This window comes from Setaria viridis, chromosome 4, assembly GCF_005286985.2.
Source record: "Setaria viridis chromosome 4, Setaria_viridis_v4.0, whole genome shotgun sequence".
Lineage (NCBI taxonomy): Eukaryota > Viridiplantae > Streptophyta > Magnoliopsida > Poales > Poaceae > Setaria > Setaria viridis.
The window spans coordinates 6,876,635-6,903,057 of record NC_048266.2 but is presented as its reverse complement, the minus strand read 5'-3'; the positions used below and the strand labels follow the sequence as shown (position 1 = coordinate 6,903,057).

At 47.2% G+C, this 26,423-nt stretch overlaps 4 protein-coding genes and 1 non-coding gene across 6 annotated transcripts; 4 read left to right on the top strand and 1 right to left on the bottom strand.

The window, feature by feature from the left end:
* The first annotated feature begins 2,337 nt into the window (after nt 1–2,337).
* LOC117852879 (pantothenate kinase 1) lies at nt 2,338–9,473 on the top strand. Its single transcript, XM_034735165.2, has 17 exons — nt 2,338–2,961; nt 3,048–3,212; nt 3,681–3,715; nt 4,377–4,493; nt 4,710–4,829; nt 4,909–5,003; nt 5,079–5,172; nt 5,969–6,100; nt 6,511–6,623; nt 6,792–6,915; nt 7,228–7,344; nt 7,457–7,551; nt 7,614–7,707; nt 8,286–8,411; nt 8,489–8,601; nt 8,746–8,935; nt 9,052–9,473. The coding sequence occupies exons 1-17, from the start codon at nt 2,820–2,822 to the stop codon at nt 9,181–9,183; spliced, it is 2,004 nt and encodes a 667-aa protein (XP_034591056.1). The 5' UTR covers nt 2,338–2,819; the 3' UTR covers nt 9,184–9,473.
* A 572-nt stretch (nt 9,474–10,045) lies between these two features.
* Nucleotides 10,046–10,127, bottom strand: TRNAS-GCU (transfer RNA serine (anticodon GCU)). The gene has a single exon. It is a non-coding gene; the product is annotated as a tRNA-Ser (tRNA).
* Nucleotides 10,128–11,140: 1,013 nt separating this feature from the next.
* LOC117853333 (uncharacterized) lies at nt 11,141–12,028 on the top strand. Its single transcript, XM_034735725.2, has one exon. It carries the CDS (start codon nt 11,494–11,496, stop codon nt 11,806–11,808), a length of 315 nt encoding a protein of 104 aa, XP_034591616.1. The 5' UTR covers nt 11,141–11,493; the 3' UTR covers nt 11,809–12,028.
* Nucleotides 12,029–18,289: 6,261 nt separating this feature from the next.
* LOC117852954 (uncharacterized) lies at nt 18,290–22,292 on the top strand. Of its 2 annotated transcripts, XM_034735274.2 has the most exons (6): nt 18,290–20,295; nt 20,392–20,584; nt 20,686–20,879; nt 20,967–21,125; nt 21,219–21,563; nt 21,945–22,292. In XM_034735274.2, the coding sequence occupies exons 1-5, from the start codon at nt 18,461–18,463 to the stop codon at nt 21,559–21,561; spliced, it is 2,724 nt and encodes a 907-aa protein (XP_034591165.1). In that variant the 5' UTR covers nt 18,290–18,460; the 3' UTR covers nt 21,562–21,563; nt 21,945–22,292. The 2 variants fall into 2 exon arrangements, with proteins under 2 accessions (XP_034591165.1, XP_034591164.1); XM_034735273.2 differs by lacking the exon at nt 21,945–22,292 and having other exon boundaries at nt 21,219–21,817.
* Nucleotides 22,293–23,907: 1,615 nt separating this feature from the next.
* Nucleotides 23,908–25,972, top strand: LOC117851860 (uncharacterized). Its single transcript, XM_034733773.2, has 3 exons — nt 23,908–24,311; nt 24,432–24,514; nt 25,126–25,972. Exons 1-3 carry the CDS (start codon nt 24,102–24,104, stop codon nt 25,625–25,627), a joined length of 795 nt encoding a protein of 264 aa, XP_034589664.1. The 5' UTR covers nt 23,908–24,101; the 3' UTR covers nt 25,628–25,972.
* The last annotated feature ends 451 nt before the right edge of the window (nt 25,973–26,423 follow it).

The window sequence follows — 26,423 nt, the reverse complement described above, 5'->3', positions numbered from 1 at the left end:
TATTATTATTAATAGCACAGTATCTGTTCTTTTAAAAAAACAGTACCTTGCATTTATATTATTAATAGTGGTTCTTCAATTTCATCCTTTATGGTCGTCCTTTTGTCCTGGACTTTCCCAATAATTATGGACGCCGACCTGATCTTTCGATATCAAAGTTTAGTTATGATTTTAATTTGGGAAGTAAACATGTCCACGCAGAATATGATAGACCCATGACCGTAAGCATGTTTCTCATATGTTATTCAATGAGGCACTACCGTGGCTGCCCATGCCTAACAATTTTTGTTGTGAACATGGCGATATGTGTCCCACCTCACCGGCTCAAATACAAGGTACGCGAAAAGTGAAAAGGGTCTGCTCCATACTCAGAAATCAAAATCGATCCCTTGCTTTGCAGGCAGTATCTAGAATCTCCGCATCGCAAGAAATATATAGAATCTTCGTTCTATCTTTTGAGGAAGTTAGAATCTTCATTCTATCGCCTCGTAGTATTGGGAGCTTCCATACACGTTATCCTTTTCCCACGGTAAAAGTCTACACGTAGCTACTCCCTCCGCCCCAAAGTACTATTCGTTGCCTTTTCTAGATATATAGATTTTGATATACATCTAGATATATAATAAATCTAGATACATAAGAATAGTCAAACAAACTGTAATTTGGGACAGAGCTAGACCTAAGATCTTTGTTTTGCACACCAGCGAGGTAGCAGAGATAAAGATGAGTTGAAGAATAATGGACCAGGATTCCAACAGCTTAAGATCAGCAGATAACCTTTTTTTTAGCGGCACTTTTGTGTTAAGAAATTGACCAATTGATGAATCAAAAATCGGAGAGCGTACCTGCATGCAAAAGGACACCGGGAAAGAGCGGGAGAATCTCAATCACCTTTCGTCAAGATGGATGGATTTAGTGCCGCCTCTCCTCTCTTTCGGCTCTGCTTGATGCATGGGAGGGAAATTAAAGTCGCTTTCCGCGCTAATCATTCGTGCGGGGCTCCGGCTCTCACCAGCCAGATTCACATGCTGCCTCAGTGTGCCTCCACATGAATAATCCCGAATGTTCGATGAACGTACATGTGTCACGCAAAATCATCACATCATCATGCATGGTTTGGTTCTCGCTCCTACTAAGTCCTAATTCATTCTTTTTTTTCTTTTTAGAGAAAAAACGAATTCATTCATTCCTGGCGCGTCATGTGCGTGCGGAGAGCACGGCGCCGGCGCGGCGTGTGGTTTTCGTCGTGCGTGACGCCCGGTGCGCGTGGGCCTAGATGGGCCGGGGCACGCAGAAGTTTCGGCCACTGAATAGGCCGCATACGTATAGGCCACTAAATAATGGCCCAGACCAGCCAACATGGAAGAGAAAGGAGCCCACACGGTGACGTATAATGGAAACCCCGCCTCCATGGGCCATGGCGACTCCGCCCAAGACTTGACCGTGATTTCGCCTGCCTGCGCGTGCGTCGCACGAGAAATATCCGGCCATGCTAGTCTCGCATCACGCACGGAACTGCGGCCTTTTAATTTTCTCGTGCCGTGATACAGGCAGGACAAAGGGCCGGTCGAGCTGCCAGCAGCCACAGCCAGACTTTACCAACAAGTACCGTGCTGGCGGCTGGCGCGATCCCTCGGCAGTGAACTGTGGTCGCTCTCCTATCTTTCTCGTTTTCTCCTGCTTTAGTGCGCGGGTGGTTGTTGCTTGTTGTTGGTTGGTCGGAACGGGATATCATTCATTAGAACACCGGCTACTCATTACTTGATGACCCATCATGCCGATCCACAGGACCCATGATTTCGCCGTGACGCCCGGCCGGCGCAAAATCTTTGGGCTCAATACAATTCCTTTCCCCGTGCACGGAAACTGTAGAGCGCGCGCGACCGGGGAGGTTGAGCGACGGAAGTTGTGTGCAACCGGATCGGCAACCCGGCGCGCGTGATGCGCACGCTAAGCTGGTCAGTCTCGCTGCCAGCAGCTCTTTGTCGATCGCCCATAGCGCCGCCACGTGGCTCGGTTAACCGTATCTGACCGATGCTAATCCAAGTTTCATCAGGCTAAAGGTTCGCAGCATATGTGCGCACACAAAAAAGAGAGGAGAAAATCTGCTGGAGAGATCTCGTTTGCGTAAGCGATGACTCGCCAGCCTAATCCAAACATGCATGCCACGCTTGGTTGATGGTGGCTCTCACTGAACTCTATGAGGAGAATTCAATATGCGTACGGCGTACCTGACCCCACCAATTTATGTGACTTGATCGACCTGCTGTTTCTGCTGGTGGGCATCTTAAGAAGGGGCCCGGGTCGGCTCTTCCAGCAGAGAGAGAAGAAGAAGAAGATCACGGTTCTGTAGTCTGTACCGTTCCAGAGAGGTAACGAGATTTCGACGGCGAGAGAGGCCGAGACGCGAGGCCGGCCCAGCCTGGCGTGGCGGATAATTCCGCTCCCGTTCTACTACTAGTATTCTGGTCTCCGAACCGGTGAGAACGTGAACCCATCACCACCGTCCCCACCAAACCAAACCAACCCCACCCCACAGCCACCCAAATAATTCCAACCCGCCCCCACCGCGAGCGAGAGAGAGAGATCGCGCGTGCACACTTGGTGCCCGCGCCACGCCACGCGACGCGACCGAGACAGCCAGCCAGCCAGGCAGCAGAGCGGGAGAGCCCCAACTGCCGGCAGCAGGCCAGCAGCCGCGGGAGTAAGTCAAAACCGAGGCGGCGCGCGCGCGGCGGCGACGAGGAGGCGGAGGCCAGCGGGCGAATGCGGGCCCCGCGATCCCGGGCGCGCAGCGATCCGTGACGGCGGCGGGCGGCATGGGCGAGGCGACGGGCCGCCGCGGCCGCGTCGTCGACCTCTCGGGCGCCGAGATCCGCGGGGACATCGAGGGCCGCAACCCGCCCATCTTCCTCCCGCGCCAGCCCGCCGCGTCCCCGCTCCTCGCCCTCGACATCGGCGGTACGTCCCTCCCCAGGCTCCACCCTGTCTGTGCGCTCCCGAAATTCCCTGCTCCCTTCCTCCTCCTGAATTCTGGTGGGTCGCAGGGACTCTGATCAAGCTGGTGTACACGGCGAGCTGCGGCGGAGGAGGCAGCGGCGATGGCGACGGCGACGGCGACGGCGCGGAGCTGCGGTTCGCCAAGTTCGAGAGGCGCCGGCTCCAGGAGTGCTTCGACTTCGTCCGGGCGAAGGGGCTCCTCGGCTGCAACGGTAGGCGCTGATGATCCTTGGATTTGAGATCGCGACAGTTTCGGTATGTGGGCACTAGAGGAGGATTCGGTGGCCTGTTGGTTGGGGAGAAATGAGTAGGACAGCGTAGAGGCTTGATGACGGCTACTAGCTGGTCAGGAGTTGGGATATTCCTTTGCCACATTTAGAACTTTCCATTGTAGTGTGTGACGAGCTCTCATCATACCTACTTTAATGTTTCCCTTTTTGAAAAGCGGCATCTATATTGATTGGAAGCGGCATCTATATTGATTACTACTCCCAATTTTCGGATAGATTGGTCCAGTAATTTCCTATAGCAACCTGGAGCATGGATATGTCTGTAGTAACCGGCATTTCTTTTTTTAATGTGATCTTCTGTTTTTACTGCATGTTAAATTTCAACTTACCTGTTTAGTTATGTCAGGGGGCACTGTTTATGGTGTATTAAATTGTAATTTTGTATGTCAGGGACAAGGTCAAGCAAAGAAAACATGCCGCTGAAGGTAACTTTTCTTGAGCTTATGTATTTGTAGCCAAAAATGATAAAGATATTAATGCAAAGGAAGCCGTTTTGGGCTTCCTGCAGTTTGCAATTCTTGTATTTTTATTTCCAAGGTCATTCTGGGAAAATGGTTTACCTCTACCCATACAAAAAAACAAACTATCACCAAAAATCCCTGTTATTGTTTCATTGGATTCTGTTGTGTTCATTATGACAGTGGAGATGTTGCTGTCAAAATTCGCTAATATTGTTTCCTACTTGAGATGGCATGTAAAAATTATCAACATGGTGTAAATATATGTATACTCGTATTTACATTTGGTTGAAGTAATTCTTGGATAATTGTCCCCCCTTTCACTGCCACTGGCAACTCTTATAGAGTAATAATATTTTGGTATATTGTACCCTGAGAAACAGAGCTCAATTGCTTCTTGAGCTTTCAAAAACAGAGCTTTTACCTGTCTCCCTAGTATGATATCTTATGCGTACATGTTGTTATTAGAACAAGCCTTGTCAAAATCTGATGTCTGGTGTTACCAGTATCGATCTTTCATAACAGAAGATTGTTGGATGACATGACAACATAAGATTGTTGGATGACATGCTTTTGTGCTTTCTTTTCCAAAGAATTGAGAAAACTATATAATAGACACCATGCACAGGCTACAGGCGGTGGAGCATATAAATTTGCTGATGATTTCCGGGAGAAACTAGGTGTTTGTCTGGACAAGCTTGATGAAATGGATAGCGTTGTTTCTGGAGCAAACTTTTTGTTGCAGGTCAGTCCTTAGCTACATTTTCCATGTCATCTTATTTCACTGACAAATATCCTTGCTTGTATGCTTACAGTTAAGTTTTATTTTTAACTTTCACTCACCTTTTCAGGTGGTTCGATCACATTCTTGAGCAACTTACATAGTCAGCTCATTAGCCACACATTATTTAATTATTTTGATGCAGAACATGTTTCTCCTTTAACTGATGTTATCTTGCAGAATATCCCTGGCGCAGCCTTCACACACATGAATGGACAGAGGAATCCAGTAGATGTTTCCCCAAACAACTTGTTTCCTTACCTACTTGTCAACATTGGCTCAGGAGTTAGCATACTGAAGGTTGTAATTCTACATAGGATACTTTTTTGGAAGCGCATTGCAGTGCAACTCATATGACTATATGTTAAAGCATATGTAGGTCACTGGAAATAGAAAGTTTGAAAGGGTAACTGGGACACACATCGGTGGCGGTACCATGTTTGGTTTAGCGAAACTTTTAACAGGCTGTAAGAGGTAATATTGAACCTTCTGCGTCATGCAATGACTTGTTTGCTGTTTTCCCCTACTAACATGTTACAATTCTCTTAGTTATGATGAATTCTTGCAATTAAGCCAGAAAGGGGACAACTTTGTCCTTGATCTAATTGTCAAGGATATATGTGGAGAGCTTGTCTGCCAGAAGGTTTGTCTTCACCCCTTTTGTTGCTGTATTTTGATGATAGAGCATATCATTTCTCTTCTGTGATGCTGTCACGATTTGTTTTTCATTTCTGATACGCGTCCTTGTTTCTTCTTATTTGGCTTTTTGTGGGCTAGTACTGCTATAGTATGTAGGCATGTATGTTCATCCTGTTTTTTTTCTTTTCCTTTTTTGCTGGGTGAATATTGAAGGCATCATTACTTAGGGTTTTTTTTTGACAAACCTTACATAGGATTCCAACCTACAGAAGTACAGATATACTTTCCTTGGATAGACTCACTTTTCTAGCATTACCGAATCCATAACTGCACATTCTGTTTAAAATGATTTGTGACATCCATCCATCTATGTTTCTGATTACTAGATTGGTTGGCCTGTGCATTTGCATGCATGTGCTATATCTTCGAGAACTAATATATCACGGTTCATGCGTTAATATTTGGGATCTCTTGTATTAAGAGGACTTTTGCTACCTTTATTAGTACATTTATCTTGAGTTTATGTAAACCTGGAGGTGGGAGTCTATGTATATCTTTTATAATAGTTTTCTTAAGTTTATATAAGTTCCCTAATTATATCTAATGGTTCTTCTTTATTAATCTTAATTAAGAGGACTCCAATTTGAGGGAGGACTTTTTCTAGCATCTTTCATAGTTGCTGTGAATGCCTGTCATCATCTTTTATTCCATAAGAAATCTTTTGTAGTGTTCCTTTCTCTTATCATTGTTGGGCATCAATCCTCGTAGATGGTTGATTGATCCATTCTTATATGTGCCAGCAAGGACTTTCGATGTCAACTCTTGCTTCTAGCTTTGGGAAAGTTATTACTTCCAAAAAAAAGCTGACAGATTATAAGCCTGAAGACCTTGCATCCACATTGTTGAGCGCCTTCACCTACAACATTGCACAGGCAAGATCCTTTTCCTTTTCCTGTTTGCTTCGTATGAAATTAGACTTCTAACTCTCAAATGAGAATACTGAAAAAAAGGAATAAATTCTGCCAGTTACTTCATTAGCTATTTGCACCTATGACACCCAAGATTTTTTTATTGAAGGAAACAATCTAGATATGTCCACTTGTTTTTGAAAAAATTATGGTATGAGAACACCTCTTTCTAAAGTTTGAGTGGAGGGAATGGAAGTTTGCTGACCTATTTCTATTATTGGGTGAAATGGCTCGATAGAAAGATTTACACATTCAGTAGTTTGTGGAACGAGCTCTGCCTTAATAGGATTACTGTCAGAGACTGCTCAATCTTGGGTTTCATCTATTTCTGTTATATTTATTATTGTTATCAATTCATTGTATGTGTCCTTCAGATTGCTTTCCTTGTTGCATCACTCCTGGGCCTCCGAAGGGTCTTCTTCGGTGGATCATATATACGTGGACACAAAAGCACAATGGAAAACATTTCTTTTGCAATTGATTTCTGGTAAGCATTTCTGGTGTACATTTCATATGCAATTAATCACTTTGTGCATACGTTTGTTATAAGAAAAAGGAGGAAATGCATGCTATGTATCTGTGTCTGACTCTGAATTCTCTAGCTTTACCATTATGAAGAGTCTATGGCAAGAATCTAAACATATGCATGGACCAGGTCACAGAGCCAAATGCAAGCAGTATTCTTGCGACATGAAGGGTATTTGGGAGCGCTTGGTGCCTTAATGAGTTATGGGGATCTCAGTGGTGAAAATCTTACCCTTGAGGAATCAAAGGAGAAGGTGAGTTTCAACAAGGATATCCTGTGCACCTGTATCATTGTTGTCCTCATATGAAGTTTGGGTCTCTTGCTTTATGTATAAGGAAAATGCTTTTAAACAGTACCCACCATTACAAACAAGTAGTGTGCTTGCTAAAGTAAACCATGATTTGAGGGCTAACCTTTGATCATTCCGATCTATATGTTTTTATGAATCTTTTCAGTATGCAACATAGGTGACTACTGCTTAGAGAAGTGTAGGTTCTACATACAAGGATTTATGTTTGCCAAGCTAAATGTGTTATTTCCCTGCTTTGCCTTTCTATTGATACAGGAGCCTCATCATGAGGCAACAGCACCTGTTGATGGTATATCAGCAGATGAAGAGAATGATAGCAATATATTTCCTTACCTTCTTGTTAATATCGGATCAGGTGTCAGCATGATCGAGGTTCGCCAGTACACTGCTTCTCTTTCCATTAATTATATTCTTCACAAGTCAGCTGTTATCAACAATGTTCTTTAAAAAATCTTTTTCACAGCAACACGTTTTTTATGAACAGGTAATTGGTAAGGGGAAGTTTGAAAGAATTATAGGATCCCATCTAGGTGGTGGTACTATTCTTGGTCTTGCCAGGCTTTTGACTGGCTGTTCAAGGTACTAACCAATTACTGGTATAAGATTTTCTTTTGGTTACACAATTAAGCTTTTCGTTTTAGTTATGAAGAATTCTTGGAGTTGAGCCAGAGGGGCAATAATTTGTCCGTTGATTTGACTGTTGGAGACATATATGGGGAAGAGGGTTATCCGAAGGTACTTACCCATTCTCTGAAAAAGAGGCCTTCTATGTGAAATTTTTTGCCGGTAATAAGCAACAGTGCAACAGCTCTCTTATCGGTTCTAAGAGAATTTTTTTTTACGAAAATCACATCACACTGCCTCTGCTGAATGATGACCTGGGAAGTAATCTATTCTGTTCTGGAGCAGGAAAAGAAAATAAGAAAAATACATAGCACATTGCAGCACGTGCCCGAAACAGTCATCATGATCTTAGTTAAACTACAACTCTTTGCATCCATCAGGGCACAGTAAATATCAGAGGCTTCAGGTTTGCATTTATATACATATGCCATTGTCATTACTTAAAAAGATGGATGTATAATACATGTTTACTTTATAGGATTAGTTTTAGGTGTTTGATGCACTTATCATGGAAGTACTGAAACTCAAGCACATTAGCTTAGACTTCTTGGACCATTATGTGTAGTATTCAATTAACCTTCTAAGTTATAAATATATGTATGCGGAATGCTTTTGATTTGTTAGCTTCATTGGACAAATTGTAATTAATAGTTTCAGTGTGTCCATCATTTCTTGTTTCTCTTTATCAGATTGGTCTTCCAGCATCCACTACTGCGGCTAGCTTTGGAAAAGTGAACTCAAACAAACTATCAGATTATAAAATGGAGGATCTTGCTGCTGCTCTATTGAATTCTTTCACTTACAACATTGGGCAGGTATTTTTCTCTTCAGATATGTGGTTACTAGTTATCATTCATTAGTTATCCTGAGCTTATTTTTACCTCTCTTCTAGATAGCCTACTTTGTGGCTAATCTTTCAGGCCTGAAGAGAATTTTCTTCCGAGGTGCTTACGTCTGTGGTCATGAAAAGACTATGGACAAGATCTCTCGTTCCCTAAAATATTGGTAATAAGAATTTAAATTGCGATACAGTGACAAATATTATTGTACTTACTGATATTTGCTGTTCAGCACCATGACTGCGCTTGCTACATGTCCAGTTGTCCACTTAGTCTAGTTCCTTACCTCCTTTTTTTCTTTGCTTTCCAGGTCCAAAGGTGAAGTCGAGACAACATTTCTATGTCACGAAGGGTTCTTGGGAACACTGGGTGCATTTTGGAGTTATGAGAACATGGGAATTGATAGCTTGGCAGCACATGAAGTTATTAGGGAGGTCTTGCTTGGTGCACCATACACTGGCCAATTCCCATCTTTACCTGTCACTGAACAACAGGAGAATGTAAGAGTCATACATCAACAGGAAGCAACCTAGCAAAATTACAAAAGAATTTGCCAATGCCTACCTAACAAGCTCTCTTACTATGGTATTTTTCTTCTGGCCCATCTTTGTTTTAGGGAGAAAATAATACACTTGAAGGGGAGGTGGAAAGCTTACGGCATGAGAATGCTGCGCTGAAGGCTGAGGTTGAGCGATTACAAAGGGAGAATGTGGAATTGAGAGCTAAGCTGGGAGCTGCAACCTTGTGAAGCAATAAAATGCCAGCCTCCGCTTGTTGTAACCTGATACAGTTCAGGAAATGGCTCAAAATGTAGCTCGTATAGGAAGACTACAGTCTGGCAAAAAAGAAATGCCAATTAGCATTACTCCTCTAGTGAGTCTGTTGTATAATTTTATTCTTAATCTTTACAAGAGCATCTGTATTTGCTCCCTTCATGTAACCCTTTTCCTGTGTGTAAATGTTGTATAAGTAGTTATCAAAACTAGTAAATATCATAAATGCCCGTTAGCAAAATGAAACCCGGCAACTTGAGATTGATTTTCTAGTTTCTACTGGGTGCGTCTAAGAGTAGTGACAGCTTTCATCAGATGTCTCACCCTGGTCATTCTTACTTCTTAGCAAATAGGGCATATGCTTTCAATTAAATCCATCTTTAACATGGGGTCAAACAGATTTCCAGATGATCGAGCAGCTTTCAGGTACTCCGTTCTCAAATATTTATTTATTTTAGAACGGAGGTAGTAGATCCAAGAAAATGTTCACATAAAATTGAGGAAATTTCAATTCAGAAACAAAGGGGAAGCTGAGTTTCTGGATCATAGAATTCCCCAACCATATTACTGTAGTTTTCTTCCCTCCTCTTTTGAGGGCCAAAAACATATTGCGAAGAACACCCTTTTACTTATTTCCTCATGATTTATGACATAAAAACAGTTTCGTTACAGTAAAAGGGAACTGAAACAGAAATTGGTAAAACAAAGGGAAATGAGACATGATAAAAACATCAAACACAAGATAACTTGAATGAAGAGGATAAAAAAAACACTAGGATAAATGCCCAGAGAATTTGGTAAAACTGAGGGAACTGAAACAGGATTAAAAAAAATCTACGTCGCCTGAGAGATTCGAACTCTCGCGGGGAAACCCCATGTACTTAGCAGGCACACGCCTTAACCACTCGGCCAAAGCGACAGTAGCGGGATGGCTGTAAATTTACTATTACAAATAGTAAAATACCAGAGATGAGCCGAGAAACTATATTACTGTAGGTAGCCAGCCTCCCCGGTCCCAGCACGCCACGAGTAGTTCCTGGAAAAAAAAAATGAGCTGCTACGACAGCTTAACATGTTGTCTATCTCTGTCGTCTTAGCCTCTTAGGCAGCTCTTGCCAACCATCGCTGTTCGTGTTCATGTGATTTCGCCACATGTCAGCTTCGTTTGCCAAGGCACTACATGCCTTTGTTTCTCCAAGAGTAGACACAATCGGACACCTTTGCATAAAGTGACACGACGACGTCACATTTCTGGTACCTCCCGGTTACTCATCATCACGAAAAGTGAGCAGAACGAATGCAACGCTAGCGGCGGTCTCGTGCATGTACAAGCAAGCAACGCAAAGGGCTTGCAAAGCAAGCATGGGTTACTAGTTACTAGTGACGCTGCAAGCTACTGATGAGCACTAGCTTGCTTGGCTTGCAAGGGCCAGCTTAGCTGCCTGGAACCGCGTCCGGAGCACCCGGCCGCCACGTGAGCTCACGTTACCTTGTCCTCCTGCTGATTTCAGGCCGCCCCGGCAGAACACGCCACGGTCTATTCTGAATGGATCGCGCCTTAACCAGAACAAGGGACTTGATCACACTCTACTCTCAATCGTCAAAAGCAAACTACTACGCGATCTCACACTCTAAGAGTCTAAGACCATACATATCTGGAAGCTGGATAAGCTTGATCGAGCTTAATTGCTCAAATGGAGACAGGGATTGTTTTCTTGTAGAAACTTGAACGTACGTCTGTTACCTCACCTAAGCTGGACTCATCGCCATACAGACATCCACCATTCTTTCCAAACAATTCAGTTTAACAATGACCTAACTGAACCCGGCCTGCTTTCCAAAACGTCAACCTCCAAAGACTCTGTTCAACGCTCGATCTGAAGTTCCGAGGTCCGAGGCAGACAAAGACGAGTAACCTGGTGATGCATGCCAATAAAGTTTCGGTAGTGGAAACAAAACGTGCAGGCTTGCGCCTCCTTCCTTCCCCCGCAAGCACGGCCCAGGCACCGGATCGGAGCAGCCGAACAACACGTCTTGATCTGAAGCCCCAGCACACAGCCACACACTACCGCTTGCGTACAAGCCTTACACAGACGATGGCCATATCGAGATGGTGATGCTGCCTATATAAACCAATCCATCCAAGAACTGAACAAACCAAATCATTCGCACACATACTCCACATCTCCTCGATCACAAGCTATCCATCGATCTTTCTCATTTGAAGTCATCGACAGCGAGTAGCCGATCGATCACAGCGAGCAAGTTGATCGACACGGTTAGCAATGGGCAATGTGGAGGCGACGTCGTTCATGGTCTCGCCGGAGCTCGGCGACGCGCTGGCGAAGGTGGCCGTGTTCGCGCTGGTCCAGGCGCTGGTCTACCTGATCCTGCGCAAGTCCTCGGACGTCTTCTCCCCGGGGAAGGCGGCGGCGAGATCGCTCAGCTTCCGGCCCATGCGGAGCATGAGCGTCCGCCGCGTGCTGGCCACGTTCTCCGACGTCCCCGTCGGCGTCCCGGAGGACGGCGCCGGCGCCGGCGCCCCGTCGCCTTCGCCGTTGGACCCGGGCGCCGAGTGTGGCACCAGCTGGTCGAAGTGATTATTCTTCGGGTTCGATGGTGCCTTGATTAAAAAAAAATAGTACTCCTGACTTGTACTACAACTGATTAGAAATTATTATGCAATCCTAAAAAAATTAGTTTATTATATGTAAATGGTAGCACTTGAGGTGTGACATGTAAATCGTATACGGTATGTATGTATAATGTATGTACAGCTAGTTTGTGTATTGAGCTCTGTTCTGTTACTTTGTGCACTGATCTTAATTCGGAGTCTGGATTATTTTTCTTAACGAATTTCTGCTTTCCCTTGACGACATTGATGTTGCTTCACACTTAATTCTGTTTCTTATGTAAATGGAGCGCATAAAGAAGACCTACTACTACTGTTTCCATTATCCTTTTTTTTTAAATTCTGTTTCCATTATCTTAAGAAAAAAAAAAGGCCGACTACTGTTTGCGCATATGATGAGTACATGACAAAGCGTGGTAGTGGGCTGAATTCTAAATTAGATGTTCTTTCAAAGTGGCCTCAAAGGCCCAGCTACGGCCTACTTTATTTAATACAACGAAAACTGGCCCATTTCTGCTGAACTGCAGGCAAGGTTTTTTTTTTAAAGGAAAGTTTCACTTAACGATCCGACCCGAAAGGTGGCATTGCCGGTGATGAGGTGGGTAATCGTGTTTTCATTTCAAGGAGCATGGTACATGTACGTTGACGCTGACACCCTCACATGCACGCACACTTATTTGACAGATGCCGCATACTACCAAATTAAAGAATAACACGTCGCCTATGATTGAAAAAAAAATAATTAGCTAAGAATACGAGCAACGGCATTTTTCAGCCATATACAAAATAAACAGGAGAAATGTTCCCGGCCCCACACTGGCGTATGTCACAGTGACACTGGGTGGTAAAGGCTCCTAAATTTAGCCTAACAAATTTAAAGATCGGACTCAATAAAGGTTAGGCTATAATAATATATGATTTTAAATTGAAAAATAAATAGATTTGAGTTGGATTGTGGAGAAGGCAGGAGAACCACCACCCTAGACGCTAGCTGCGACGGTGCAAACACATGGCCAAGAGGTGATGGAGATCGGAGAAGGTGAGAACCGCCCACGGGGCCATGGTCCCCCGTATCAGCCCCGGAGAGAGGAGAGAACGAACATGCCCCGCCACACCAAAGGTCAACATCGCACTAGCTAACCACCAGGCCCCAGCGTTCGTGTCGACAGGACAAGCCAAGCCTTTAACTGTCGCTTTCCCGATTCCCATTCATCCCCCCACCCCCGATCACCGATGGAAAACCTGACGGGCTAGCTCCTCCGCGTCCGCTCTCTCGGCTATTTGCTTGCGTGCTCGACCGACGCGAACGAAGTGCACGTCCACCGACGCCGGCCGAGGCCTTTGCCGGCGGAGCCGTGTAGGTGTAGCCCACCACGCTGGATAGCACAGGCCACCGGCGACTAGCGCCGGGACGTGCCGTGCCGCTCGTGGGTCGGCGGCGCCGTTGCGGGCGCTCGGCGTGGCCCCCGGCCGCGCACCGGACGGATGCCGCGTGTGGGGCGCGGGCCCGTGCTTTCCCCCGCTTAAATTGCCTGGGCCCCCGCAAAGACAGCCACTGCGCCTGCCTGCGCGTAGAAGAGGAAAGGCGCCCGCAGAAATTTGGTGGGCTGCTTGCTTTGCTTCTGCTGATGAGGCAGCCGCCGGGTTATGCTGTCAGTCGCCGTACGATGCTTGTTCAATATCCGTTGCAGGTCGTTCTTGTCCGGATTGAATCGAGATCCCAGAATCAAATCAATACAGTGCATAGCTAGAGGCCTGTTTGGCAACCAGTTGTTAAAGTTTAACACCCGTCACATCGGATGTTTGGATGCTAATTAGAAGTATTAAACATAGGTTAATTACAAAACTAATTGCACAGATGGAGTATAATTCGCGAGACGATCTATTAAGCCTAATTAGTCCATGATTTGACATTGTGGTGCTACAGTAACCATTTGCTAACGATGGATTAATTAGGCTTAATAGATTCGTCTCGCGAATTAACATAGGGTTCTGCAATTAGTTTTATAATTAGCTCATGTTTAGTTCTCCTAATTAGTATCCGAACATCCGATGTGACAATGTTAAAGTTTAACACCTCGTATCCAAACACCCCCTTAGTATAGGGGCATGGCAATCCATCTTGGAAATGTACTAGGGCATGCCGTACAATGTGGCCGTGGAATTCTCACTCTCCCTCCCTCTCTCTCCCCCTCCTTTTTTTACATTATTACGGACCGGGGCATTGACAATGTGCGCGTACGTTAAAGCCTTAAAGCCATGCATCGATCTGTTGATCCCAGCTTGACGCCACTCGGCTCCATGATCACATGAGCCCGTAGGCCATCTTCGATCTTTGTGTGTTTAATTACTACCCCTATGCTTTTGCCGTGTCGCCACGTCACACGCCGCCTGCTAATGGCATTCGCGGGCCACTTTGCATGCTCTCCCTCCTTTTTACCTTTACGATTCAAGTACCATACGCCTCCACACTCGCAAAGCCAGGATTAAAGCGCCACGTCCTTGTTGCCTTGCTTCAACCGCACTCCATGTCCATGAAATCTCCACCTCTAGTACCGATAGGCTTTCTTCTCGGAATGCTCAATTGATTAAGCTGACCAACCCGGTAAGTAAATAAATTAACAAAAAGAGTAAAACTGTGTCGCGACCATGAATGGTAAAAGTGATCCAGATGATCGAAACACATCCATAAACAATCCACGAAAGGTGACGACACAGCTAGCCGGGCATACAGACGATTAAGAATGGAAGTATCGGCAAGATGGAACCTCCGAAAGCAACCCCACACCAGAACAGCGTCAGGCCGCACAGATCGCCCAGGAAGATACTCCTTCTGTTCCAAATTACTATTTATTTTTATTTTTCTATATACATAACACTTGCTATGTAGATACAATATATATCTAAGTGCATATAAAAAATTATATATTTCGAAAAATTAAATGAACAGTAATTTGGAACGAGAGTAGAAAGTAGCTTTGTGATAGCACCAGCGTGCCTGGTCGGCCCCCGGACGACGGCGACCGATGGCCCGATCCAGCCCGGGTTTGGAGCCGCGAAAGGATGCTTGGAGAGGCTTTGCCCTCTACTATTTTATAGCGTGGCATGCACCGATTGATTATTATTGTGTTCCATTAGATCCTGATATCTATGTTCCAGGGGGCTAGTTTAATATAATAATGCAACCCTTGTCTGCGTGTCTTGCGCGCATCCATTCAGCTCGCAGCAAGCCAGCAACCCTGTTCCGTTTTGACCCGGCTGGCCTTGCACTGATTATTAGTAGAGACCTGCCAAATTGATCATCCACGACCACGTACGAGTGCGCGTGAGTGGACGGAACAGTGGTGCCGAGTGCGCCGGCCTGCACGGCTGCACCGATCGAGTGAGCTTGTACCTAACGCGAACCCTGCTCGCAGTCTCCAAACAAGCGGTAGACTGAGCTTTCACCCCGGTGCCTGATCCTTCGGTCCTGAGTGATCAGCATTATCCGTTGCTGCGTGCGTTTATGGCTGGTCAAATTACTGACACCTACCGTCCGTATGAAATGGAACGAATACTACTAGATTAATTTCCTTAAGGCCCCGTTTGGGTCCAAGGAATTGGAATCTATTTATGGAGTAGGCTAATTTATGTTGGAATGTGACATTCCACAACTTTCCAAAGTTTAGATATAAGCCTATCTTAAATTCATGGGGTGGGAGATGGAAATTGATTCTATAGATTATGGTTATTAGAATGGAATTCAATTCTTATAGCACGCTCTTAGACTCGCTTCTCTATAGTAGAAGTGCAGCATACAAGTATCTCTCCCATATCACCAACTATAATATACAACTATATTCCACATACAATTATATTAGCTTAATTAATTTGTGTCTAAATTATAATTATTAGGATGGAATTCAATTCCAACGATCCAAACGGGACCTAATAGAATTAGAGACAGATTCCAGAGCGAACAATTCAAATTCCGGTCGAGAACACGTCGAATTGCGCGCAATTGCTCAAGCCTGACGATCTCCAGCCGGGCGAAAAGCTAAAACCAGCGCCGGGGAAAGGCAAAGCACGGGACAAGATAACGTACTCCAGTTTTTCCCGCTTTCCGATGCAAAAGCAGCCCGTACGCTTTTGGACCGGGTCGCCTAAAGTCCAAGCGCGACTGCACCGACGCCGATTTTCCTGGCCCTCTCCCTGGCAGTCTGGCCCAACATAACCACATGTACGGACACGGCAAGCAGGGACGCACTAGCTGGTGTGCGGCATATTGTATGTCAACGGGCAGTTATGTCAAGACGACGCAAGATCCACCCTCCACCGTACCAAAGCTGTAGTGGATTTTGAGCAATGTGTACGAGGAGGTGACATAGAAAAGGTTCTAGATACTTGCAGTTCTGTTTTTTTTTCATTTGATAAGGACTTGGAAGCTAAAAGTGTAAGGTCATTTTTTTCCAGAATACGATGGAGAAATTAGGTTTCGGCCATTGTTTTTCTTTTACTCAAAACTATACTACCTCTTTTGTATAATAAGACTCCACGCATTTAAAGATTTAAAAATTTAATCTTTGAGATTTAATCTTATAAATTTGTAGACTTTGTCGTAAACTTTACTACCACTAGGTTCATATTTAAAACTACTTTTCTTATGGTTTCAATCTTGTGATAAGGAATACTATCGATCAAGTGTAGTGTTGAGGACCTAGACCACATCTAATCAAACGATGGGTCTATTAATAGCAGTTTAATAAGTTATATCTAATCTAAACCATAAGTAAAAGGATTCATCTATACACTCACAAGGTACCTCCTTATACTCCTACTACTTTGAAACGAAGGCAGTGTTCTAGTACTAGTTTGTTGCTACGGAATTGATATGTTGTGAAAAATGTGAATTCAGATTTCATATTTTTTATAATTGTACACCAATCTAGCCTTTTCAATGCTAACTTTTATTAGGATAATAATTTAATCCTTAATGTAGGGATTAAAATTCTTCTTTACCCAAGAGGGAGACACACTAGTGACATTATGGTGTCTGACGACCTTATTCAATTGTCCGGTCCCTACTCAATTCAGCTGGACTAACTTCAAGAGCGTTGATATCCAACTTGCAATTTGGCAAATCAGTAAGGCCGTGTTTGGATCCCTTCATTTGAAGGAATTGGAATCTACTTAATGGAGTAGGCTAATTTATCATGGAAAGTGGCATTCCACAACTTTCCAAAGTTTAGATATAAGCCTATCTTAAATTCATGGGGTGGGAGATGGAAATTGATTCTATAGATTATGATTATTAGAATGGAATTCAATTCTTATAGTACGCTCTTGAACTCGCTTCCCTATATAGAAGTGCAGCACATAAGTACCTCTCCCATATCGCCAACAATAATATAAAAATATATTCCACATACAATTATATTAGCTTAATTAATTTGTGTCTAAATTATGATTATTAGAATGGAATTCAATTCCAATGATCCAAACGGGACCTAAGAAAAATTGGTCCAATAGAGTTGCTATGGCTCTCTATCCTATTCGACTTGCAAACTTCTCTTCACACTTGCCAAACTTGGCAAGCCAATTTTTCTTGCCAAAGTGTGGGTCTCATGTGCAGTAATTGCCCGAATGGATAGTGCAAAATGGAGAGGCTGTTGTAGCTGTTGGAGTGGATGTAGAGTGTATATTTTAGAGAGGAATCGAGCCGGTGGGATTTGGAGAGTGGGAGGATAGTCTTAGAATGAACAACTCGATATGAAGAGGAATATTTTTGCCAATTCAAGTAGAGCGTTAAATAGAAAGTAAAAAATAGGTAGTGTGCAATAGATGCTCCCGCTATCGGTATCATCGCCATAATTAGGACGTCGCCACGCGTCCCGCCATCCTACCAAAGGCCAATCACGTGGCGGATTTGGCGCCGTCCGTTCCGTTCGTCCCGTACGGAGGGCCCACCTGTCGGTGCCTCTCTGAATTCTACGCGGCTAGGATCACGGGCATGCCGCATGCGCGACGCGAGCCGCACCGGATCGAGGATCGGCAAAGATAGCAGCGGTATGGGCCCGCTTTCCAGGCGTGGCTTTTATATTTGCTGCGTTCACGTGGTAAACCAAGTGGTTTGCAAAGTAGAATGGTTTGCAAAGTAGAGTAATTAGATAGTTAGAGTACTTGAAATATACGGATAATTACGACAAATTCAGCATTTACATTTTGTAGAAATCGGTAATCGTGGATGATAAGAGAAGTCAACATGGAAAATGACCCATAAAAGTTGCAAGTAATGCGAGAAGCATTATTTTCGTTACCTATTTTGACCATCGCCGTCTTTCAGTTTCTCTTTTGACCTTCCTTGACCCCCTCGCAACAAAATCTAAACAGATTGCTAATGAGTTTGTTATTTTTTTTCTCCCCGAAATTACTATAGCCACCACCCCACCAACGCCCCCACCTCCTCCCCAAAGCTTTCTCAAACCACTCGCCATCTCCTCCGTCCCCCACCGCGCTACCAGCGGAGCACCGCCACGGCCACCCTCGCTTGCTTGCTAGTCGCCTCCGCTTCCCCCTTCCACTTGCCCCGCTCCGCGTCTCCCGGAGCGCGGCACGCCGTAGCGCCGCCGCGGCCGGGCGGCATGAAGAGCCTCTGGAAGCAGAGCGGCGGCCTGGTGTGCGGGGACGCCGGGCCCCTCAGCCCGCTCGGCGGCCGCTCGCGGCGCCGCGCGAGGCTCACCCTGTACGGGTTCGCGGTCTCCTTCGCCGCGTTCACCGCCTACGTCGCCTTCGCCACGCCCTCCTCCGCGGGCGCCGGCGCCGGCGCGGAGGGGGGCGCCTCGTGGTTCGGCGGCGTGTACGCGTCCACGGCGCCGTACCGCTCGCAGATTTCCGGCTTCTTCTCGTCCATCCTGCCCGCTAGCGCGCCCGCCCCCTCGCCGCAGCCTCCGCGCGCCACGGCGGGCGGATCGGGCGGCGGCGTTGGCGAGGTGAGCCGCGATGTGAGCGGTGGGGGAGTGGGGAGCGCGGCGGGAAGCAACAGCTCTGCCGCGGCTGAGTCTAGTAAGCAGCTGGGAAGTGGAGGTGGTGCTCCGATCGGCAATGTCGGTGGTGGGAGTGTGCCTCCGGCCAGTGATTTGGCCGGAAATGGCATTAGCGGCGAAGGCGGAGGCGGGGCTCCGACGAATAATTCTGCATCGAGTGGCGGTGCGGTGGATCAGAATAAAGGGAACGGCGGAGGTCTTTCGAGTAGCAAGGCAGGAGGCAGCAGTGGATCTCCAGCCAGCAGTGCCGCCGGAGACAGAACCGTGGCGAAGGCCAGCGAGCAGAGCGTAGATACGTCTAATAAGCAGCCGGGAAGTGGAAGCGGAGACCCGAGCAATGCTACTGCCGGACAAGGCAGCACTGTGAAAGCCGAGGCCAAAGTTGGAGGAGGTGTCCCCAGCAATAATTCTGCCGGGAGTAGCAGCTCCGGGAAGGTTGATTTGAGCACTGGATCTTCTAATACTCAGGCTGGAAGCGGAATTGGCATTCCAACCAGTGGTTCTGCTTCTGGAAATATCAGCTCGGTGAAGGCCGAGGCAGAAGGTGCTGTTGGAGCCGGGAGCAGTGGTTCTTCTGGAAGTGGCACAGAAAAGAAGGCTGATTTGAGTAAAGGTTCAGATGCTCAGCCAGGGAGCAGAAATGGAGATGCAAGCCATAAATTAGCTGGAAATTCTAGTCCGGTGAAGGCTGGTTCGAATAATAGTTCAGATGCTCAGCAAGGGAGTGGAAATGGAGATGCAAGCCATAAATCAACCGGAAGTTCCAGTCTGGCAAAGAGCACAGATACGAAAGCTAGTTCAAATAATAGTTCAGATGCTCAGCCAGGGAGTGGAAGTGGAAGTGGCGATGCAAGCCATGAATCAGCTGGAAGTTCTAGTTCAGTGAAGAGCAATGCCGGAGATGGCGGAGGTGAGCACAATAGTAGCAGTGTGAGTGCTGTTCCAACTAGTAACCAAACTGGTAGTCTTGCATTGGCAGGGGAGAAAGAAGTTGGATCTCCCAGTAAGAACAACATGGTTGTAGCATCCCCGGCTGTAAAGAATCAGGAACAGACAAGCAGTGGAGTTGCTTCCGGTGGAAGCAGTGGTGCAGTGAATAAGCAGAAGGGAGATGCTACTCAGGGAAGCGCTGGCTCATCAAAAGACCATTCGGCCCAAGCAGTCACCTCAAAATCTGGAAACGACAGTAAGGGTAACGTGTCGACAACAAAACAGGATGGTGGTTCTAGTGGAAACAAGGAAGTTGATTGGTTCAAGCAGGTGGCCAGTTGTGATATGTTCCATGGGCATTGGGTTAGGGATGACTCATACCCTCTCTACCCGGAGGGATCGTGCCCTCACATTGATGAACCCTTTGACTGCTATCTCAATGGTCGGCGAGATCTAGCTTATCAGAAGCTCCGTTGGCAACCCAGTGGATGCAGTATCCCAAGGTGAGAATTAGGTTATTAGAACAATGCAAAATGATTCTAGTGATTTGGGTTCAAGCTTGGTGTGTAATGTGCCAAATTATGTTCTTGTTATATCAGATTGAACCCGACCGACATGTTGGAGAGGCTGAGAGGAAAAAGGCTTGTTTTCATCGGTGATTCACTCAACAGGAACATGTGGGAATCCCTTGTGTGTATTTTGAGGAATTCTGTCAAAGACAAGAGGAAGGTTTTTGAGGCATCTGGCAGGCGTGAATTTAAGACCGAAGGCTCATACTCCTTCCTGTTCACGGTATATATTCCTTGAAGTCCAGATCCTACACTACCCATGATTCCGTTCATTTAACTAATTAGTATTGTTGCCTAATTGCCTTTCCCATTCATGTCATTCAGGATTATAACTGCAGCGTGGAGTTCTTCCGCTCCCCATTCCTAGTCCGGGAATGGGAGATGAAAGTCAGCGATGGAAAGAAAAAGGAAACTCTCAGGCTTGACCTGGTTGAGCAATCGTCACCGAAGTACAAGGATGCAGACTTTCTCATCTTCAATACTGGCCATTGGTGGACACATGAGAAAACTGCTCTAGGGTAACTCATCTTAACAGCTCTTCGGTTGAACAAGCATCCCCATTTCATTCTCGCTTAAACACTGATGACAGATTGAATGTGCCACAGGAAGGACTACTATCAGGAAGGTAATCATGTGTATAGCGAGCTTAATGTTGTGGATGCCTTTCATAAAGCTCTTCTCACCTGGTCCAAGTGGATTGATGCCAATGTTAACCCCAAAAAAACCACTGTGTTATTCAGAGGCTACTCAGCATCTCATTTTAGGTGCGCATTGTCATTTCTGTTTCAAATTACCACATGCTATATTTGATTTGTGTAAGCTGAACAAATATATTGCCTTGCATCTCCACTATGCAGTGGCGGTCAATGGAATTCAGGTGGGAGCTGCGACAAGGAGAGTGAACCAATAACAAACGAGCAGTACCTTTCAACCTACCCACCAAAGATGAGCATTTTAGAGGATGTGATCCACAAGATGAAAACTCCAGTTGTCTACCTGAACATAACTAGAATGACTGACTACAGAAAGGATGCACACCCTTCCATTTACCGCAAGCAGAACCTGACAGACGAGGAGAGGAGGTCGCCTGAGAGATATCAGGACTGCAGCCACTGGTGCCTTCCTGGAGTACCAGATTCCTGGAATGAGCTGCTTTATGCTCAACTTTTGATCAAACAGCATCAAATGCGCCAACAATAAAGGCAAGTAGGGTTTTTGCTGGGTGGTTGTATATGATCTGTTGTTGTCTAGGATAAATAGTCAACACAATGATCAAATTAAGGTCGACATGAGACCTTGGATTTTTCTAAATCCATATAGAGAGTAAACCTGTCCAGTTAGTGTTAGCTCTCAATACCCACACAAGTTCTTCCGTAGAGGCATCTGGGACTTATGTTGTAAAGTTCATATCTAGCTATAATCAGAAATAAGAAAATAGTATAGATGTGATGATATAGATGCTCCTGTGTCATCTGCGACTCCCTGCCTTTTTTTTTTGTGCCTAGGGTTGCTTTATGATATAGAATTTAAGTGGAAAAGAGAACCACATCAACCATACTGACATTTCACTTATTGCTCCATAGGTGGGGCGTTTTGGTTGGGTGAACTGGGTAGTTTCTCGGAATTCATTTGTATGGATGAATGTGGGATTGGGAAGATGTAGTACCTAACTACTTTGTAAAAGACCTAACTGTTTATACTATAGAAAAATGGTAGATATTAATGCCTTGTGTACTGATGATGACATATTGTGCTGGGATTTTTTTGTCCTAGCGAACAATGTACTAGGAAGTACCAACATAAGCACATTTATGTATGTCCTGCATAACATTCATGATGTATTTGAAAGCTTGAAGGACATCTGCCAGAGAAGGTTAGGCACTCCGCAGATGCTGTTTAATGTGCCTAACTGTTTGACCTTACGAGGTTAACTTGCGGTCTGCATCTGTTCCCTTTTGGTGAGAAATTCTGGTCCGCACTTGCTGCCGAGTCTGTCGACATTTTGCACTAATGCAGTTCACCTGCAAAGTCAAGGAAAACAACGAGGCCACCTTTCAGCCTTTGTGGCTTGAAAACATGTTTATAGATATTTGTCGATTCAGTCGTTATGGCAATGCTCGGTATGGTCAGAATCCTTTAAAGGTGATTTTCCTGCTTTCCTCATATAACATTATGTACTTGTGCTATCTGTGTTGAAAGCAGGACATAGTTTTGTGGTCAGTATTAATGTATTATGCTTAAGCCTCAGCAACCTCTACATGACCTGCCGATGATCTGCAATCTGTTGTTACTGATTCCTTTTGTCACGCGTCAGTAAATTCAAAATTCGAACAAGATGGCCGCATTGCTGGCTCTGCATCTGCTGATGCTTGACATGAACCTAGCGTCAGGCACCCAGGCTCCTCTGCAGCAGCGCAAATCGTCCCCATCAGCACACAGACGTCACTGCTGCAGAGTCCGTCCATTTTCGCTCGCCCACAGGCGCGTGAGGCAGTGGCACTGCAGAGTCCATGGGCCAAGCAGCCTGCTCCTGCGCAAGCATCGTTCCAGCCCATGAAGGGCCCTTCGGTATAGTTCCTTTCGCGCATCTCTCCTCCATCCCCTCTCTTCCTCTCGTTTGGCAGATTCGTTCCTCACGCTGGAGACACACGAATCTGTGCAAACCCCAATACCCAAACCTGCAATTTTGCCGTGTTTTGCATCCTTCTCCCTCGATCCGTTAACTTGCCACTTTTCTCACCACCGTGTGGCGAGATCAGGATCGCATCAACCATCAATGCTTCACCAAAACCGCATCCAGTTGCAATGGCCGATCCCGAACACCAGCACCGGCATGGAAACGCCCACGAGGCGGTCATCTATACACGGGCTGCTAACTGTCCGGTGCCCGCCCGCAGCAGGGGCATCTCATTGGCTTCTTCCTCCTGCCCCCGCCATGCTGCCCAAAAGCTGGATGCGTCGGCCACACATGCTCCCCCTGACAGCGCCCGAGCTTTGCTTTCCTCCCCTGCTCGCTCCCCCAGTTCTCGCCACTGCTCCGTCTGACTCGTCGCCGCCCCCGCCTTTGATCTGACTGTTCGATCCCCTCAAGATCCACGGCCCCTCTCTAATCTTAATCCATGATCAACCAAGCAAAACCGGAGAGAACATTTCATCAAAGAAACGTTTCTTTAAAAAAAAACTCATGATTTGGCGAGCGATATTGTTTGGTCGTGTGTGATCTCAATTTCACGCGTTCTTTTGTCCCATTGCCCGGACGTGTTCCTCAACCAGCACGCGCTGTACTTTCTGTTATACAAAAACCTATACATCTCACCAGCTTTTTTACATCCCCATACAGTCATCACCAGAGGTCCAGAGCTCCAGGCGCACATGCCGCTGCGCAGTTTCTTACACCAGATCGGACGGCGAGGCGACGCCCTCCGGTGCAGCGGAAGGGAAGGCGCACAGCAGGCCAGGCATGTGCATGCCCAGCCAAGCCAAGACAGCGGGCAGTGCTGAAAACTGCACCATCTACCACTATTCTAAACTTACCGCGTCGCCCATAAATAAAAACGCCGAGGCATGAAGGGGAGGCATAAAAGGCAAGCCGGAACCAAAAGCCCTCCCACTTTAATTTGCACCCTCCCCAAATCTCCCCATCTGGCCATCTCCACCACCATTGCCCTCGCCCCTCCGGCCCTCTCTCTCTCTCTCCTCTCTCACTCCTCCCTCCCTCTCGATCTCCCTCTCTCTCATCCATGAGGATCAGGCGGAGGCCGCAGCCCTCCCCGCAGCTGGGCTCAGATCCGACCACATCCACCTCGCCGCAGACGCCGCAGAATGCGGCGAGGAGCCGAGGGTGGCTCGACCCCGGCGGTGGCGGGGATCGCGAGGCGGGTAAGCTGCTGCATGCGGGCGCGGATCTCGCGCACAAATCTGGGGTGGCCAGGCGCCTGGCATTGCCGCAGGTAGTGTGTGTGTGCCTCTTGATTCTTTCTGCAGTCCCGGTTCTTGCACAAGTTGCACTCGTGGAGGAGGCGACTAGATCTAGCTGAATCCGTTGTGTTTTGTGGTGCTCAACTGCGCAGGAGGACAATGTGGTGGTGGATTGCGGCAGGAGCATGGGTGCACAACATGAACTTGGAGCTGATGATGGTGGTGGCCACAGGAGGTACGGATTAAACAACTGCAGAACAAAGATACTGCTCCTAGTACTAGCAACTTTTGCAAATTTGGCTGCACCAATACAATAGATACATATATACTAGTATCTTCTGGTGAAAAAAGAAAAGGGAAAGCACGCTAGGTTCTTTTCCTTTCGATCTTCTCCGTTCTACTGTTTCATATAGTGGGCGATGCAAATATGCAATGCCAGCTTGACCCATGAGAGACACCACCAGACATGGATCCAATTATTTTAGTGCACCACCCCCCCTGCAGCAGTCAGACAAGGCATCCCTGTAGGCACGTCCTCCCATCCACGATCCCAACCCCGCGCATGATTTTGTTCCCGTAGCCCATGCGCACGTCTCGGTTGCTTGCTCGCTTGCCATGCCACTTTGGAGCGCTACTTGTCGATCACAGCCTAGTGGTTTTGGTTGTATCCGCGCGTGATCAATCTTGCTTGGCCTCTAGCGACTCGGGGGCACGTCCATGACCGATGCACACTGCACATTGGCACATTTTGTTGCGCCACCTACTGTTCATGTTTACTTTCAGTTATTTTTCTATATAGCCGGCGCGTTGAAATCTTTGTACGAACGGTATGTTTTGCACTTGCAGATTCAGTGCAGTGAGTAATGGCCATCACAGTTTGGACTGGAAGGACGGCGTGGCATGCGTCGGCGGCGTCGGTGGTAACTCGGAGTCGGCGGCGGCGAAGGTGGAGGAACGCGTGACGAGCAACGGAGGCGCGCTGCAACTAGTGGTGGTGCCGGCAGCAGTGGCGGCCGTGCCCGTGAAGGACGAGGGGAAGGCCGGCAGCAATGGCAGCAGCGGCGGCGGGGCCAAGAAGCGGCGCGGCCCAGCGGTGCTGCTGGAGGGTTCGCGGTGCAGCCGCGTGAACGGGCGCGGGTGGCGGTGCAGCCAGCCGACGCTGGTGGGGTACTCGCTCTGCGAGCACCACCTCGGCAAGGGCCGGATGAGGAGCGCGGCCACAGCCGCGGCGGCGGCGCGGGGCCGGCTTGGCCGCACCGAGCACGTCGCCAGGACGATCCCCGCCGCGGTCACCGTCGCGGCGGCGCCGCCGCCCAAGGCCGAGGCGCCGAGCCTGCCGCCCTGCTAGGGGCGATGGAGGATTGGAGATGGAATTCTTTCGTTTTGCCTGGGGTGCATTTCTGTGGTGGTCGTCGGCGATACGAAATCGTCGCTGCGATTTTTTGGTGGGACTTTGAATGTCGGCGGCATGGAGCAGGAGCAGGTGCCGGCACAGTGAAGCAATTCGGCGTTCATGGCCGGTCTCTGCCGCGCTGTGCGGCCAGAATTATTGCCGCTACGCAAGTGTCGTGCAGCTGTGTGATCCGGTGCAACTTTGGTCACGAAACCGCATGAAAATGTAGAGAAATGAAGAACTTGGGGAATCGATCAATAATGCCACGGACCACGTACACGCCTTTCTTTCCCCCTCCCACATGTTCTTTTTTTTCTGAAACTGTCTTTGGCAGCCCTGGTACAGTAGCGGTATGTGTTAGTTGTCGCTTGTCAGAAGCAGCAGGGAAGTATAGCACACCGGCCGGAGGGGAGCCAGCAGGCAGCAGCAAGCACAACTTTATCCTGACGCTCCTGCATGCACTAGCACGGGACGACGGGCATACGACAAACAGAGGCGGGGCCGTGCCTGACTGACGCCAACAGAACGACAAGCGCTGCATCAGCTGACCTGCACCAGCTCCAATTCAGCCAGGTCGCCAGACGCTGATCCATCGGTGGCTCGGCTCCCGTACGTAGGAGTACGTTGCTTGTTCCGCTGCCACGTACGTTGCGGCCGCCTCGCGCCCTCCCCGAATCTTTCGATCTTTCATTGCGTGCGCGCAGGTCGAGCCGAGCCGGGTCGGCGTCCCCGCTTCCACCTTGCCCGGCCG

What these genes read in the sequence shown, in the direction of transcription:
- LOC117852879 (XM_034735165.2), top strand. Translation starts at nt 2,820, where the DNA reads ATGGGCGAGGCGACGGGCCGCCGCGGCCGCGTCGTCGACCTCTCGGGC. An exon ending in CAGGAGTTAGCATACTGAAG is followed by an intron (nt 4,830 to 4,908) that starts GTTGTAATTCTA and finishes AAGCATATGTAG; the next exon opens with GTCACTGGAAATAGAAAGTT. An exon ending in GAGAGCTTGTCTGCCAGAAG is followed by an intron (nt 5,173 to 5,968) that starts GTTTGTCTTCAC and finishes TATATGTGCCAG; the next exon opens with CAAGGACTTTCGATGTCAAC.
- LOC117853333 (XM_034735725.2), top strand. Translation starts at nt 11,494, where the DNA reads ATGGGCAATGTGGAGGCGACGTCGTTCATGGTCTCGCCGGAGCTCGGC.
- LOC117852954 (XM_034735274.2), top strand. Translation starts at nt 18,461, where the DNA reads ATGAAGAGCCTCTGGAAGCAGAGCGGCGGCCTGGTGTGCGGGGACGCC. An exon ending in AGTGGATGCAGTATCCCAAG is followed by an intron (nt 20,296 to 20,391) that starts GTGAGAATTAGG and finishes TTGTTATATCAG; the next exon opens with ATTGAACCCGACCGACATGT. An exon ending in CATGAGAAAACTGCTCTAGG is followed by an intron (nt 20,880 to 20,966) that starts GTAACTCATCTT and finishes AATGTGCCACAG; the next exon opens with GAAGGACTACTATCAGGAAG.
- LOC117851860 (XM_034733773.2), top strand. Translation starts at nt 24,102, where the DNA reads ATGAGGATCAGGCGGAGGCCGCAGCCCTCCCCGCAGCTGGGCTCAGAT. An exon ending in GGCGCCTGGCATTGCCGCAG is followed by an intron (nt 24,312 to 24,431) that starts GTAGTGTGTGTG and finishes TCAACTGCGCAG; the next exon opens with GAGGACAATGTGGTGGTGGA. An exon ending in GATGGTGGTGGCCACAGGAG is followed by an intron (nt 24,515 to 25,125) that starts GTACGGATTAAA and finishes TTGCACTTGCAG; the next exon opens with ATTCAGTGCAGTGAGTAATG.